Below are 15,385 nucleotides of genomic sequence, written 5' to 3'. Positions count from 1 at the left end.
TGGGGGGAAGTAGTGGTTATCCATCCTATCTAGACCTCTTATCCTCCTCCTACACTCTCGTCCTCCTCTCCAAAGAGGAAAGCCCCAGCTCACTCTACCTATCCTCATAGACATGCTGTCTAATCCTGGTGAATCTCCTCTGCACCTAAACTGAGACGACCAGAGCTGAGCACAATACACCAAGTGTGGTCTGACCAGAGTTCTACCCCGCCAAGATGTTTTGTCTGACTAGTGTATCTCTTGCGGCTTTTGAGCTTCTATCAGCTCTCTCACCCCACCTCAGACTCTGCCCCTCCAGAGAAAACAACCCAAGTTCTGGTAAACCTCTTCTGCCCCCTCCCCAAAGGCTCCACACCCTTCCCAGAACGGCACACCATACTCCGAGAGCAGCCTGGCCAGCGTTTTCTGCAGCTGTGACACCGCTCCTTCACTCTTGTACTGAGTGTCCCGTGCAATTAAAGACCAGCCCTTATCACCCTGTCTGGTCGCGTGGGCGCTTTGTGCTTAAACCCCAAGCAGTAAATTAAAAACTGGCACGACAGTGTTGGCCAAAAGGCTTGTACCGTGCTGTGTCTGATACCTCGGCGCCCATAAGGGTCCCGCCACTTGACCTCCCAAAGCCGCCACACTTGCTCGGATTTGACTCCATCCGTAACTGATCGTGTGATATTGTGAGCAATTTTGGGCCTGGTATCTAAGGAAGGGTGTGCTGCTGCTGGAGACGGTCCAGAGGAGATTCACAAGAATGATTCCGAGAATGAAAGGGCTAGCGTATGAGGACTTTTAGCAGCTCTGGGCCGGTACTCACTGGAATTCAGAAGAATGATGGAGAGATCTCATTGAAACATATTGAATGGACTACATAGAGTGAATGTGGAGAGGATGTCTCTTGTAGGACCAGAGGGCATGGCCACAGAGTAGAGAGTCGTCCATTTAGAACAGAGATGAGGAGGGATTTCTTTTCTTTAGTCAAGAGTGTGCTGAATCTGTGGAATTGAGTGCTTCAGACGGCTGTAGAGCTCAAGTGATTGGGTGTTTTTAAGGTGTGGATGAATAGGTTATTCATCTGTAAGAGCCTTAAAAAGTTAACAGAGAGAAGGCAGGAGAATTTGTTTGCCATGATGTAATGCTGGACCAGACTCGATGGGCTGAATGGCCAGATTCTGCTCCTGTATCTTATGGTTTATATTTTTCTGAGTTTGAGTGCAGGGCTTGGGTGGGGGCGGTTTTGGGTAAATTTCAGGGGTCGATCAGTAACCGGTCTCTCCTCTGCTTCCATCCCCAGGTCCAGACGACTCCGGTTCCTGCTGCACCAGCCCCCGCCCCTGGCCCCTCCCTCTCCCAGCCCCCTCCACTGCTGCGTCCCTCCCTCCCCGCCGCTCCACCGGCCCTCCACCGGCAGCCCCCGCCCCTCCAACAGGGCCGATTCCTGCCGTCCCGACCCGTGCCCAACCAGCCGCCACCCCCCCTCATCCGCCCAGCCGTGCCCCCGCGCCACGGCCCCCGTCCTCCTATCAGTCCCCAACACCTGCCCTCTCTCGTGGGCGTGGGGCTAGACACACCTCCCTCCTCTGCGCACTGAGCTCCCGCCGTGCAGCGAGGGCTGGGGCAGTGGAATGGGCACCTCCCCCCCTCCCTCCTGACAGCTGAAAAATGTCGCAGGAGACTGGATCTACGACCAGCGATTCGACAGGATGTCATATCGCCCTGATGCCTTGTGCTGGCTGCGACTTGCCTCCATCTCGGGCACTGTGGGGAGCAAAGGGACCAGGATCCTGGCATCGCACCCACATCTCCTCTCTCTCCCCCCTGCCCCACCCCGATCTCTTTGGACCCTGACATCTTGCCCGGAATAGATTGGGACCCTGGCGTTGTCCCCAGGATCTCCTGGGACTCCTGTGAATCGCTCTCAGTGTCCCAGGAGCTCGGGCTTTGTACGCCAGATCTCCCACGGAAACTGAGCATCGATCGAGCCCTCAATTAATTGGCGACTTTGGGCTTCGCACCTTCAATCTCCCGAGGATCTGACATCGTGCCTGGTGCTCTGGCTTTTTACCCAGGACTCACTCAACGCAGAATCATGCAGGTGGAATTTGAGTTTTAAACGCTACGTTTTTTTCACTAATTTTAAAGCTTTAGATTTTAAAAAAAATTGGAAATAGTTTTAACTTTTTTAAAACATGGTGCTTTCAGAGTGAGGGAATCAGGCCCCTCATTCTGCAACACTACATTGGGAGCGATCTGCTCCTTCGGAGCTGGGGACTTCGAGAGGCGGGGCAGGGGTTAGAGCTGGACGCCCATCACCTCCCCATGTTTCCTGGCTTGTTACCCGGCTGGCTTCAGGATGGTGCTGGCCTGCGGCCCTGCTGCCGGGCTCCGTATGTTCACAAAGCCTCCAGCTCCCCCGGGAGTCCCCGGGTGAGAGGGAACAGGAACTCTCTGCTTTTGGGACGGCTGTCTGGCCAGCCAAGGACCGTGGGTGTAGTAAGCAGAGGGTTGTGTGCCCCTGGGACAGCTGGGCCACAAACCGGAACGGGTGAGCGGCTGCCAGGGAAGAACTGATTTTTAATTAAAGATAATTATACTCTTAACTGGAATATCCTCCGGGAGGTGTCAGAAGCCTGGCATCAGTGGGATGGAGGATTAGTGTGAGTGGTTGATGCATAGTTGAAGCTTAATCATGGGACGGATCTCTGAGCCTGGGCTGCCATTCCTGGCCCATCAAGGCAATGCCAAATGGCTCCTGCACTATCCCATTGGAGCATTGCTACTGAGTATCCCTCTTCACTGAAGAGGCTCGTGTCCGAGCTCTCGGGTGGGGTGGTGGGGGAGAGGAGGATGGGGTCTTGCGGGTCTCCATTGGTGAGCATGTTTCCTGGGAAAATATTCCTCTTGCCCCCCCCCCCCCACACACTCCTGCCCCCGATTGGGGGATTGGTTTCAGTGTAAAGCCTGATTTATACTTCTGCGTTAACTGGACGCCATAAGCTACGCAAATGGCCAACGCACGTTGTGAGCATGTATACTTGTACGCTGGTGTGTCTGCGTGGCTCGGCAATTCGCGCAAGTCAGGCACGCGCACTCACCTGCCTGTGCAAGGCTTCATGGTCATGGTAGTCTCGGGTAAACAAGTTTAAAGCGAGCGTCTTTTTTCGTGCGAAATGTGTCCTCCATAATTTCGGAGGTCTGTAGAGCTTTATGGAAAGCATTGCAGCCAGAGTTCCTTCCCTGCCCTTCAGTCGCCCAATGGGAAGCTATTGCAGGGGTAGGACGAAATGCGATGCTACCAAACGGACCAATCACAGTTGTTGTGTTCTGCGTTGCTGTGACACGCAGTTACATTTTGGGAGAGGTGTACGTCGCAGCAACGCAGGCGCTCGCGTAGGGTTCCGCGTCGGTTTTGCGTAGGGTTTGGGGCAACGCGTTGACGCAGAAGTATAGACCAGGCTTAACGGTCTCCATCCCAGTTGTGGGTACCTCAGAAACAGACACCCTGTGATGAGGCAGTTTGTGCAAGTATTCAGTCTCCCTCCCACCAGCACTGCAACACAGGCCCTTCACCCACGTACCAGCGGTACATGGTCATCAGTACCGTGGCAATTTGAGGGCTTTTGGATCAATGCAGAGCGGGATCCCATGGGCAAACAGAAGGGCAGGGGGTCTGGAGCCGCACTTCTGCCAGTGCCGAGGTCAGGGAAGTTGAGGCCCTGGGGCAAGAGGCTTGGTTGCCCCCTTCCTGCCCACAGACAGATGTGAGCCATGTCCCAGAGCTGGAGTCAACAGGTAGGGAGGTAGCAGCCCCTCAGATCTTTAGCCCTGGGTGTTGTGCTTCATCCACCTCAGCCTGTATGTGACAGGGCTCCCCGGATTCCTGAGCCCGGGTGGGAAACGGGAAGCATCTTGTGTCTGTTTTGTGACAGCCTTCAATCTGGCTGAGAACCCAGCGAGGTCTGAGATGGACCACTCCCCAGTAAGATAGCAACACCCTTGAGAGGGACCAGCAAATGGAATTGGCATGCGAGTCCAGTCAGCGCCCTGTGTGATTACTGATTGTGCGGGGTTGGTGGAGAATGTTACAGATACAGCTCCAAATTCTGCATGTCCTACAATTGCCTTATTTCCCAGCAATGAACCGTCATTTATCGACATTGGTTGCTTCTGCCCTGCTTTCCCAGCCGAGGATTCCTCCTCAGCAAGGTAAAACTCCAATAATCCAGCATGCTGGGAATTTTGACTGGGTGGGACAGGTGGTAATCTGTACTGTTGGAAGTCATGAACAAGTTTATATCAACTTTATTATTCATCATGTGATATTTTAAAAATGAGTCCCCACGAACCCGGTGTATTTGGAGAGTGTGAGGGAAAAGGCAGCTGCCGGGCCTTTGGCATTTCTGAATAGTCAGATTTCCGGGATTGTACCACAATGCTACTGACACAAATAACGTGCTGTGCTGTGCTGTCTTACTGGGCAGTCTGTGCTTTGCTCAGCAGTTTTCTGCAGTCCTGGGTGGGTGGATTGCATGGGTTCGCCTGGTCCCATCACACAAACCTTCTCTGGAGCAATTCTATATCCCCGATGAATTTCTTGTTTTGACTACTGCGTTAATGTTAGACCTTCTGGGCAAACGAGTGGGAGTGGACTGTGTGTGTGGGGGGAGAGGGGGTTGGTAGCTGGGAGCCCTCACAGCGTTCATTCCCTCCTCTCTCTGGACCTGGATCCCACATCGTCCGCCTTCCCCACGGTGGACCAGCAGTGATTGAATCAATCTTTTAATTTAGTGTGGTGGTGTAGATTTCAAGGTGGAATTGGTGTGGTGGGAAGGCTGCAGCTGACTGCGCGGTGGGATTGGTGGGCTGCAGGTGGGTTCCTGGGCGTGTGGGTGTGTGTGTCTGTAGCTGATACCTAGGCCACCTCTTTTGTGTGCAGTGCACCACTGCTTCACTATTAGCCCCTTGTCTGGTGTGTTTCCTAGAGTGAGTGAGAGTGTGTGTGTGTGTGTGTGTGTGTGTGTGTGTGTGTGTGTGTGCAAGCACGTGTGGTTTTTTTTAAATGTCAGTTGATGATACTTTAAATTATTCTCGGTGTTTAAAGCGAGTTTTTTTTTAATGAGTGTGTTCCCTCACTCCACTGGTTCAGAGTTTCCTGGGTCTACAATGGAAATTGTGAATTATGGGATTTCAATAAAATATTTTACTAGACACTGACTCAGGCTGTCTGAATTTTTGGGTCCAGGTGCATGAGAGAGGCGTTACGCCAGCCAGGGGTTTCAAACCAGAGTGTAGCGAGTGGAAAGGTTTGTAACAAGTTTAAAGTTTATTTATCACGTGTACATTGAAAAATACAGTGAAATGTGTCAACAACCTGCACAGTCCAGCTAAACGATGGTCAATAACGTGGACAGTCAGAGAGCAGAGAGAGAACAGCACAGGCCCTTCAGTCCACAACACTCTGCCATCAATATTCTTCCCTTCCCATTACACTAACCATGTGCCTGGCTAAAGTTCTTACTGAATTCAAAGGGTAAGAGGTTATGTTGCAACTTTATAAAACTGGTTAGGCCACGTCTGGAGTATTGCATACGGTTCCAATTGCCCCACCCTAGGAAGGATGTAGAGGCTTTGTGGAGGTTCAACAGAATGCTGCCTGGTCAAACTTGGGTTGTTTTCTCTGGAGTGGCGGAGGCTAAGGGGAGATCTGACAGAGGTTTATGAGAGGCACAATAGAGTAGATGGAGTATGTTTCTCAGGTTTAAAAAGTCTAATGCCAGAGGGTGTGCATTGAAGGTGAGGGGGGATATGAGGGGTAAGTTTTTTTTACTCAGTGGTGAATGCCTGGTATGATGGTAGAGGCTTTTAAGAGATGTTTGGCTAGGCAGGAGGAATTAGTGTTTTGGAATTTGGCACAACATTGTGGCTAATGGCCTGTTCCTCTGCTGTACTTTTCTATCTCCCTCATGTTGTGGCCTCTACCACCGACCTGGGCAGGGTGTTCCACACTCACCAAAGCTAGTTCTGGTGAAGGTGGCTAATGGCTCTGATGTTGCAAATGGCAGAAACGGGGTGGGGGTGGGAAGAGGAATAGAAACCAAATGTGCATGGACACTGGTTCGGGGGAGATCCAGGCAGGGAATCTCCAACGTTGTCAGACAAAGAAAAGTTCCCGAGAGCTTGCTCTATTTATTTTCTGTTTAATTAATTAAAAAATTAACGGACAGGAACAGCAGATTCCAAAGACAGGACACAGCTTCATTAATTCATTTACAATTTTAAAAAAGAAAGGATGCTCTCAGAACTTCCAACGGCGAGAACCGATGACAGGGCCGAGCCCCAGAAGAAGATTATACACAAAAGAAACGCGGGGCAGGGGAGGTAACGCGTGATCACAGGTGCGGAAAGAAATGGCCGTCGGGATCAGCCCGGCCCATGTAGTGTCGCTGGTCTCAGGGAGGGGGGTAAAAACCCCAAAAGACCAGGGTATGTGTACCCTCTAACACTCCTCTTCACAAAACTTGCCCCCTATAGTGAGACGTGGACAGAAGGGAAGGGAGAAGCCTGGGGCAGTTGCCCCTGCCCCCCTGTTCAGGGGTGACACGCACACACCCCCTGGGGAGGGGAAAGAGAGAGAAGAGGGCTGATCTAACTTGGTAACGAGGAGGTTGGTGTATGCCACTTTAACCCTTCAAGTGCCAGTTCAGGACTGACATGATCCCACCTCTGACCCATCTGCTACATTGATTGAGTGTAATGCTCTGAGTGCGACCCCTTCCCCCACCCTTGGGGGGGGGGGTCAAACCGTGGATAATCCCGCGACCAATGAACAGGCCCCAGCGTGACAAGTGTGCAAGACATGATCAGGCAGAATTTTAAAAAAAATAAACTAGAAAATAAACTTAGGAACACTAAACGCAGAGAAAATTATGCCATGACAGAAATTCAGGCCAACGGGAGCAAGTCCGGCCCTTTGCCGCCTCTCCAGGGGAATGTCCTCACAGCTTGAGCTCGTTGGCGATTTTGGATGCAATGTTCTTGAAGGCGATGGAGGTGCCAGAGATGCGCTTGAATCGGACGCCGTTGAGGGAGAGCCGTGGCAGTTTGCACACCTCCATCTCCCACTGCACCAGGTTGTCTTTGGCAGGGTCGCCGTGCATGCAGAAGAGCATGTACCGCTCACGGCCCTCGTGTTCACAGTTATTGGCGTCCAGCACCTTGCCAATCTCTTTCATCATCTCGTTGGGCTCCATTGAGCTTGTAGTCTTCATACTCCAGGTGAAGCGTAGGGAGCGCGGCTTCATGTCCTTGTTCTCGTCCTTCTCGCTGACAGCATTCGGCCTGTTGGATTAGAGATTAAAGTTTCTTTTTAGTTTTGTTGGTCACACGAACATCAAAGCGTTGCGCTAACCATCACACTACCATTCAAAAATGTTTATTTTTCTGACAATTTCACTTTTCCTAAGCTTGCTTGTATTTAAAAAAAAATCATCTCTATAGATGTACAGTGAATTTTCCCATTACTTCAGTTTATTTAACTCTGCTGCAGACGGTCCAAGTCTGGATGTGAAAGAGGGAGGGTTGCGCACGGGGCTATCAATCCCATCCCATGAAAACCCAGAGTTACAGAATGTCTGCAGACCTCATCCCTGGGACAGGAAGGATCTTCGAAGATGGGCTACACCCAGGGGCAACTCGGAAGACTGGCACAGGACAGAGGACTCTGGTGAGCAGCTGTTGGCAGCCTGGGTAATGGGTGATGGACCAAAGTAAATCAGTTATATAGCTAAAGGCTTCTTAGCTTTCCTGCTGTAGGTGTCACATTTCTTCAACTTAGCCGTGAGGAACAAGTTTATGCCTCGATCTCCACTTCCAAAAAGCCTTTAGATCAAACTACCAACAGCCTGGGGTGGGGGAGGTCAGTTACTGGTCCACACTAGTGCAGCAGAGACCGGCTGCCCTTCAGCCCAGTAACTATCCCAGACTCTTCCCCTCACCCACGCGCCGGGGTCGGGGGGGGGGGGATCTGAGGGCGATCTACGGCAGCTGTTTAATCCACTGTCCCCACACATGGGGAGGGGTGAGGGGCCAGTTCACCTACGGTAAACACGGTCACAGGGAGAATGTGAAAACTCCACACGCAGCAGGACGTGTGGGGGGGGCGATGTCTGGCTGAGAGGTTGAAGGTGAATTCAGGGACCATTAACTAAAGACCTCACAGAGAGCCTTCGGCCTCCAAATCTTTCTGAGACCGCGCCCACACCTCCGAGACCCCACCCTCATCTCCATGAAGCTCCAAGAGGACATGTGCAGTGACTGGCAAAGGGACAGACAGATCCAGCTGAGAATAGCCACCGATCGCTCCCCCCCACCCCCCGGTCGTCGTCATCCTGGAGTGTGGGGAGGGGCAGGGTCTGGCTTCACTGCCCTCAGCCCCCATTGTCCTGGGGGGGGGGGGAAGAGGGCAGGGTCCGGTTTCATCCCACACATAGCCAGGGACACGGGGTCTCGCGGGCACCCTCCCAGAAGGGAGGGCAGGTTGGGATTGAATGCTCACCTTTGCCCCTCTGCTCGGTCTCTGATCTCTCCCTCATTGGGCGCCCTCGAGAAAAGTAATCAGAGTTCAAGTTTAGAAATGAGGCCACAGTACTCACACGAGGGCATCTGCACCCACACGTGCCCCTCCTAGAGGGTGCACTCCCACCCCGGATGCCCCTCATCGTTTATTACTCAGCCCCCCCCCCACCGACTGTCGGAGGGACACCTTCACCACCAACTGCGCTGCCCGTGACGGTGAGAAACCGCAGAGAGTCGTGGGCACAGCTCAGCTCGTCACAGAAACCTGCCTCCCCTCCATGGCCTCTGTCTACACTTCCCACTGTATCAGTAAAGCAGTCAGTGTAATCAAAGACCCCCTCCGTCAACCCAGACATTCTCTCTGCTCCCCCCTCCGGTTGGGCAGAAGATACAAAAGCCTGAAAGCTTGTCGCAGCAGGCTGAGGGACAACCTTACAGATTCTACCCCAACATTATCAGACTATTGAATAGTTCCCTAGTTCGATGAGATGGACTCTTAACCTCAGAACTGACCTTGTTGTCTGCCTGCACTGCACTTTCTCTGTAACTGTTACTCTCTTATTTTCCCTTGTACACCCTCAATAGTAATAGAACACTCCAGCACAGAAACAGGCCCTTTGGCCCATCTAGTCTGTGCTGAACTGTTAATCTGTCTAGTCCCGTCAACCAGAACATAGCCCTCCATACCTCTGCCATCCATGTACTTATTCAAATTTCTCTTAAATGTTGAAATCAAACCAGCAATTCCGTAGGCAGCTCATTCCACACGCTCACAACCGTCTGAGAGGTGAAGTTCCCACATCTGCTCCCCTTAAACGTTTCACCTTTCACACTTAAACCATGACCCAGTGGGAAAGGTCTGATTGCATTTACCCTACCTATACTCCTCGTAACTGTGCATGCCTCTCTCAAATCCACCCTCCTTCTCCTACACTCCAGGGAATAAAGTCTGAACCTGTTCAACCTTTCCCGAGAATTCAGGTCCTCCAGTCCTGGCAACATCCTTGTAAATCTTCCCCTATACTCGTACAATCTTATTTACATTTTTCCTGTAAGTAGGTGATTATAGCTGCTCACAGCCCTCACCAACATCAACATAACATCCCAACTCCTGCACTCAACACAAATATATGAAGGCCAATGTGCCAAAAGCTTTCTTTACAACCCTATCTACCTGAGATGCCACTTTCAATGAATTATGGACCTGTACTCCCAGATCTCTCTGTCCTACTGCTCTCCTCAGTGCCCTGGGGTTCACCGTGTAAGTCCTATCCTGGTTGGTTCTACCAAAGTGCAACACCTCACAACTGTCTGCATCAAATTCCATCAGCTGTTCTTCCAACAGATCGAGATCCTGCTGTAAGCTTTGACAGTCTTTGTCACTCAAAATGCCGGAGGAACCCAACCGGCCAGGCAGCATCTGTGGATAAAGGCACAACCTGCTGAAGGGTTTCAGCCCGAAGCGTCAACGGTACTCTTTCCCTATCGATGCTGCTTGGCCTACTGAGTCCCTCCAGCATTTGTGTGTGCCGCCCCCATTTCCATCATCTGCAGACTTTCTCGTTTGTAGACTCTGTCGCTGTCCACCACACCCCCAATCTCGGTGTCACCCAAAAACTTGCTGATCCAGTGAACCACATTATCACCCAGATCGTTGCTATAGGTGACAAACAACAATGGACCCAGACCAATCCCTGTGGCACTCCACTAGTCACAGGCCTCCAGTCAGAGAGGCAACCCTCTCCTACCACTCCCTGGCTTCTCCCACAAAGCCAATGTCTAATCCAATTTACTACCTCACCCTGAATGCCGAGCGACCAAACCTTCTTGACCAGCCTCCCATGCGGGACCTTGTCAAATGCCTTGCTGAAGTCCATGTAGACAACATCCACTGCCTTGCCTTCATCAGCTTTCCCGGTAACTTCTTCGAAAAACTCTGTAAATTGGTTAGACACACCCTACCATATACAAAGCCATGCCGACTATCTGTAATCAGTCCCTGACTATCCAAGTAAACATATACCCGCTTCCTTAGAGTACCTTCCAATAACTTTCCCACTACTGATGTCACTCACCAGCCTATAATTTCCTGTTTTACTCAGAACTTTTCATAAAAAGAACATTATATCCTCCAGTCCTCCAGTACCCCACCTGTGGCTAAGGGTGATTTAAATCTATCTGCTAGGGCCCCTCCAAATTCTGCACTTGCCCCACAGGGTCAAAGGGACACCCTGTCAGGCCCTGGGGACTGTCCACCCTGATTTGTCTCAAGACAACAGACAGCTCTTCCTCTGCAACCTGTACAGGGTCCATGACCTCGCTGCTACATTGCCTCACTTCTTTCGACACTGGGTCCATTTTCAAAGTAAACACAGATACAAAAAAATTATTTTAGATCTCCCCCATCCATTTAGGCTCCACATATGGTCTACCATTCTGGTCTGCCAGAGGACCAATTTTGTCCCTTGCAATCCTTTAGCTCTTAACGTATTTGTAGAATCCCTTAGGATTCTCCGTCAGCTTGTCTGCTGGGGCAACCTCGTGCCTTCTTTTAACCCTCCTGATTTCTTTCTTAAGTGCTCTCTTGCATTTATTATACTCCATAAGCATCTCATTTGTTCCTACCTGCCTGTACCTGCTGTGCATCTCCTATTTCTCAACCAGTGCCTCAATATCTCTTGAAAAACCAAGATTCCCTACACTTGTTATCTTAATTTTTTATTCTGACGGGCACATACAAGCTTTGTACTCTCAAAATTTCACTTTTGATGTGTTCCCACTTTCCAAGGACACTTTTGCCAGAAACAGCCTGTCGCAATCCACACTTGCCAGATCTTTTCTGGTACCATCAAGATTGGCCTTTGTCCAATTTAGAAACTCAACCCACGGACCAGACCTATCCTTTTCATAATTACCTTGAAACTAATGACATTCTGAGCACTAGATGCAAAATGTTCCCTTTACACCAACTTCAGTCACCTGCCCTGTCTCATTCCCTCACAGCAGATCCAGAATCACTTCTACGTGCTGACGAAGGAAACTTTCCTGAACACATTTGTCAAACTCTATCCTATCTAGTCCTTTTACAGTCTGGGAGTCCCAGTCAATATGTGGAAAGTTAAAATCACCTACTATAATAACCTTATGTTTCTTGCAACAGTCTGCGATCTCTCAACAAATTTGTCCCTCTAAATCCCTGGGACTGTTGGGTGGTCTATAATAGAGCCCCATCAACGTGGTCCCACCTGCTCTCAGTGTTCAGACAGATACCCCCTTAGTCAACACAGCCCCGTCTGCCCTCAGTGTTCAGACAGACAGTGTGATTGTCTGCTTTTGATGTCTCATCCATCGTGTTGGGCTGGTTCCAAAGCTGTCTATTGATCAGCTGCCAGGCTGGTTGGACGTGAGAGACATTATGCCACACATTGTGATAATTTCAGTGGGGTGGATTTCAATGTCAAACATTGACTGATCATGGGCAACTTACTAAGATGGGACAGATCTCATCAGATGGATGATGGGGTTATTGATTACAGGGAATGGTACCAATCAAATCAGATTTATTACAGGCCTGGGTTATGGATCAAGAGGGAAGTTATTGATCGAGGAACCAGTGAGGGGGAGAGTGATTGATTGGGGCTGATTACACATTGTGTTATCGATTGAGGGACTGATTATAGGACAAATTATTAATCGAGAAGCAACTGAGGGGCTGAGTTACTGATCGAAGATCTGATTAATGGTTCTTTTTTATTAATCAAGGTACTTTCAATAGGACAAAATTTTGAGGATCTATTGAGGTGGCAAGCTATTAATCTAGAAGACTTGGTTGCGTGCATTATTGATCAAGGATCTGATCATGAGTAAGTGATCAATCAGGAATGATCAAATGCCGCATTATTGATCAAGGGGCAATTACTGATCGAGGAGCATTTGAGGGCTGGTTTAACAATCAAAGATCTGAATACTGGGTTATTGACTGAGTGTCTGTCTGACCACAGGCTGCTTTACTGTAGAAGGCTGTGCAGAATCAGAGTTGGCTCCTGACTCCTGCGATGGAGGGAGCCGGTCAGAGCCGAGCAGCTGTCAGGCCCGGCTTCACCACACCTGCGAGGAGGGGGTAGGAAGGGAGGACCACCTCCACCGGAGGGGGTATAAGCAGGCAGGAACCGCGTACAGTGGACAGCCAGAGCCAGTGACGATGTTAGAACGGCCGCACAGCGTTGCGCGGGAGAAGAGTTAGATTCACACAGGGTTAGAGAGGGCATGCACTGCGAGAATCCCCCCAACTACCCCAGACACATACCAGCCACACCCAGTCACCAACATGGGGGGGGGGGGCAGACAGTGACCCAGGGACGGTTGGCGGTTGCTTGGGCACCTGACATCTGGGGAGGGTGCAAGCTGAGTGGGACGGTGACAGGGTTATGTAGAGAAATTTATTTATATTTAGTGATTCTGTGCAGAACAGACCCTTCCAGCCTAACAACCCCCAATTTACCCCCACCCTAAACACGGGGCAGTTTACAGTGACCAATTCACCTGACAACCTTTGGACTGTGGGAGGAAACATGTGCTCATGGGAAGGGACATACAAACCTTCTCACAGAGGACGCTGGAGCCAAACCCCACCTCCCCCTCCCCGAGCTGTAATAGTGTCAGGCCGACTGCTACCTTACCGTGGCACCCACGGAAAGTTTGGGGATGGGGGGGTGAAGAGACTCCCAAAGCCAGAGGCAGCTACTCTAACACCGGGAACTGGGCTGAGTGGTGAATATGAGGAGACTTTGATGGCTCTTGGCCTGTACTTGCTGGACTTTAGAAGAATGAGGGAGGATCTCACTGAAACCTATTGAATATCGAAAGGCCTCGACAGAGTAGCCATGGAGAGGATGTTTCCTATAGTGGGGGAGTCTAGGACCAGAGGGCACAGCCTCAGAATAGAGGGACGTCCATGTAGAACGGAGATGAGGAGGATCTCCTTTAGCTAGAGGCTGGTGAATCTGTGGAATTCACTGTCACAGTCACCTGTGGAGGCCGAGTCATTGGGTGTGATTAAAGTGGAGGTTGGTGGGATCTTGATTAGTCAGGGCGTTTAAGTTTATGGGGAGAAGGCAGGAGAGTCGGGTAGTAAACCAGCCGTGATGGAATGGCGGAGCAGACTTGAAGGGCCGCATGGCCCAATTCTGTCACCATGTCCAGGTGGAGTTGTGAACTCAGTGCTGGGAGATCCCCCCGGGAGGCCGTGGTTCCCCGAGGGCAGGGCCGATGTGCGCAGAATCTGTTTCGGGCGTCGGGCTCCAGTTCCCCTCTTGAGTTAGGTGGGTCCACCTGGTGGAGCAGAATGCTGATCCGAGTGGGGAGGCGGGGAGAGACGGCACCGGGGTAGGAGCAAATAACCCGAGACAGGGCGCCAAGGTAAACTGGGACCTTGATCCTCCCTGGGGGCAAGTCAGCTCTCCCTCACACACACTCACAGGTACACACTCTCACACGCAGAGAGAGACACACACACGCAGACAGACACACACTCTCACAGATACACACGCACACACACACAGACCCACACTCACACACACACACACTCTCACAGATACACACACACTCTCACAGATACACACTCACACACAGAGAGATGCACACACTCACACACACACAGAGACAGACACACACACCCCTCCCTGCTGACAGTGCAGACAAACTTCCCTCCCCTCGTTCCCCCCAATCCTCAGGCAGCCCCCTGCCCCAGCTCTCGGAACGGCATGCATTTGCACAAGACACACCCCCCCTGCCCGTTCCCCCACCCATTCACCGCAGTAGGACCGGAGGGGGACAGGACAGGGGTGAGGAGGTGACAGCCAGCGGGTTAGTAACACATAACCAATACAGAAACACACAACGACGGCGAGCTCCTACCTTCTCGCAAATCTGAAAGACAGATTTCTACAAACAGAAACAAGAAGAGGCATGTGAAGGGCGACTGAGACAGTGACACCGAGCTCTGACACCTGCCCTGCCCCACCCCACCCCACCCCACCCTCGGGGTGCAGTGGCCAAAGGGGGTACTTCGGTGACAGCTTGCCTCCCCCACTCCGCCGCCCAAACTGCCCCCGTGGGTGCCGTCAGGGGAGGGAGGTCGGGGAGCTGGCCCTCTGTGACGGTGACAGAGTACATCGCCCCGAGGAGGGGTGGAGACAACCCCTTGTGGGCACCACGGATTTCGGTGTGGCTATTGGTTGAAGACTGCAGGGGGAATCTCAATCAGATAGCTGGGCAGAGGAGTGGCAGACAGATTTAAAAAGAAAATTCATTTCGACATAACAGCACGGAATAGGCGTGCTGCCCAGCCGAACCCTGGTCCCATCACGGGACAAATTATTATAAGCAACTACCCCAGTAACCAGTTCATCTTGGGACTGTGGGAGGAAACCGTGGCACCGGGAGGAAACCCACGTGATCACGGGGAGGACTCAGACTCAGTACAGAGGATGCTGGCATTGAACTCTGAACTGCTAACTGCTACCTTGCCATGGCGCCCAGTACAGATGAGCAGGAGGTGATGCATTTTGGAAAGTCACACTGATCGAGGATTTAACCCATGAACTAGGGGCACCCAGCAGGCCAGGCGGACAGTTTGTTGAGAGAAGAATCACAGGTAGACAGGACGGCAGAGCATGCTGGCCTTCACCGGTCAGGGCATGGAGTGTTCGAGTCCGGACGCCATGTTAGACTCGAATAACAGAGACTGTGTACAGTTCCAGTCACCAGTATACAACAGTCATGACTAAACTTGAGAGAGTGCAGAACAGATTCACGAGGA

At 51.4% G+C, this 15,385-nt stretch overlaps 2 protein-coding genes across 13 annotated transcripts in view; one reads left to right on the top strand and one right to left on the bottom strand.

Moving 5' to 3' along the window:
- rcor2 (REST corepressor 2) overlaps positions 1-5,199 on the top strand; it is a 225,000-nt gene extending 219,801 nt beyond the window's left edge. For all 7 annotated transcript variants that reach the window (XM_072246011.1, XM_072246006.1, XM_072246007.1 and 4 more), the window contains one exon: positions 1,286-5,199. In XM_072246011.1, the coding sequence (XP_072102112.1) occupies positions 1,286-1,582 (297 nt within the window). In that variant the 3' untranslated portion in view covers positions 1,583-5,199. The remainder of the gene's footprint in view (positions 1-1,285) is intronic.
- Positions 5,200-6,172: 973 nt separating this feature from the next.
- mark2b (MAP/microtubule affinity-regulating kinase 2b) overlaps positions 6,173-15,385 on the bottom strand; it is a 180,669-nt gene continuing 171,456 nt past the window's right edge. For 4 of the 6 annotated variants that reach the window (XM_072245999.1, XM_072246005.1, XM_072246004.1 and 1 more), the window contains 3 exons: positions 14,482-14,508; positions 8,546-8,590; positions 6,173-7,329 (listed from right to left, as the gene is read on the bottom strand). In XM_072245999.1, the coding sequence (XP_072102100.1) occupies positions 6,987-7,329; positions 8,546-8,590; positions 14,482-14,508 (415 nt within the window). In that variant the 3' untranslated portion in view covers positions 6,173-6,986. The remainder of the gene's footprint in view (positions 7,330-8,545; positions 8,591-14,481; positions 14,509-15,385) is intronic. The other 2 variants (XM_072246000.1, XM_072246002.1) reach the window with 2 other exon arrangements.

This window comes from Mobula birostris, chromosome 28 (genome assembly GCF_030028105.1).
Source record: "Mobula birostris isolate sMobBir1 chromosome 28, sMobBir1.hap1, whole genome shotgun sequence".
NCBI lineage: Eukaryota > Metazoa > Chordata > Chondrichthyes > Myliobatiformes > Myliobatidae > Mobula > Mobula birostris.
The sequence above is the reverse complement of the archived record's forward strand: the minus strand, read 5'-3'. Positions and strand labels throughout refer to the sequence as shown.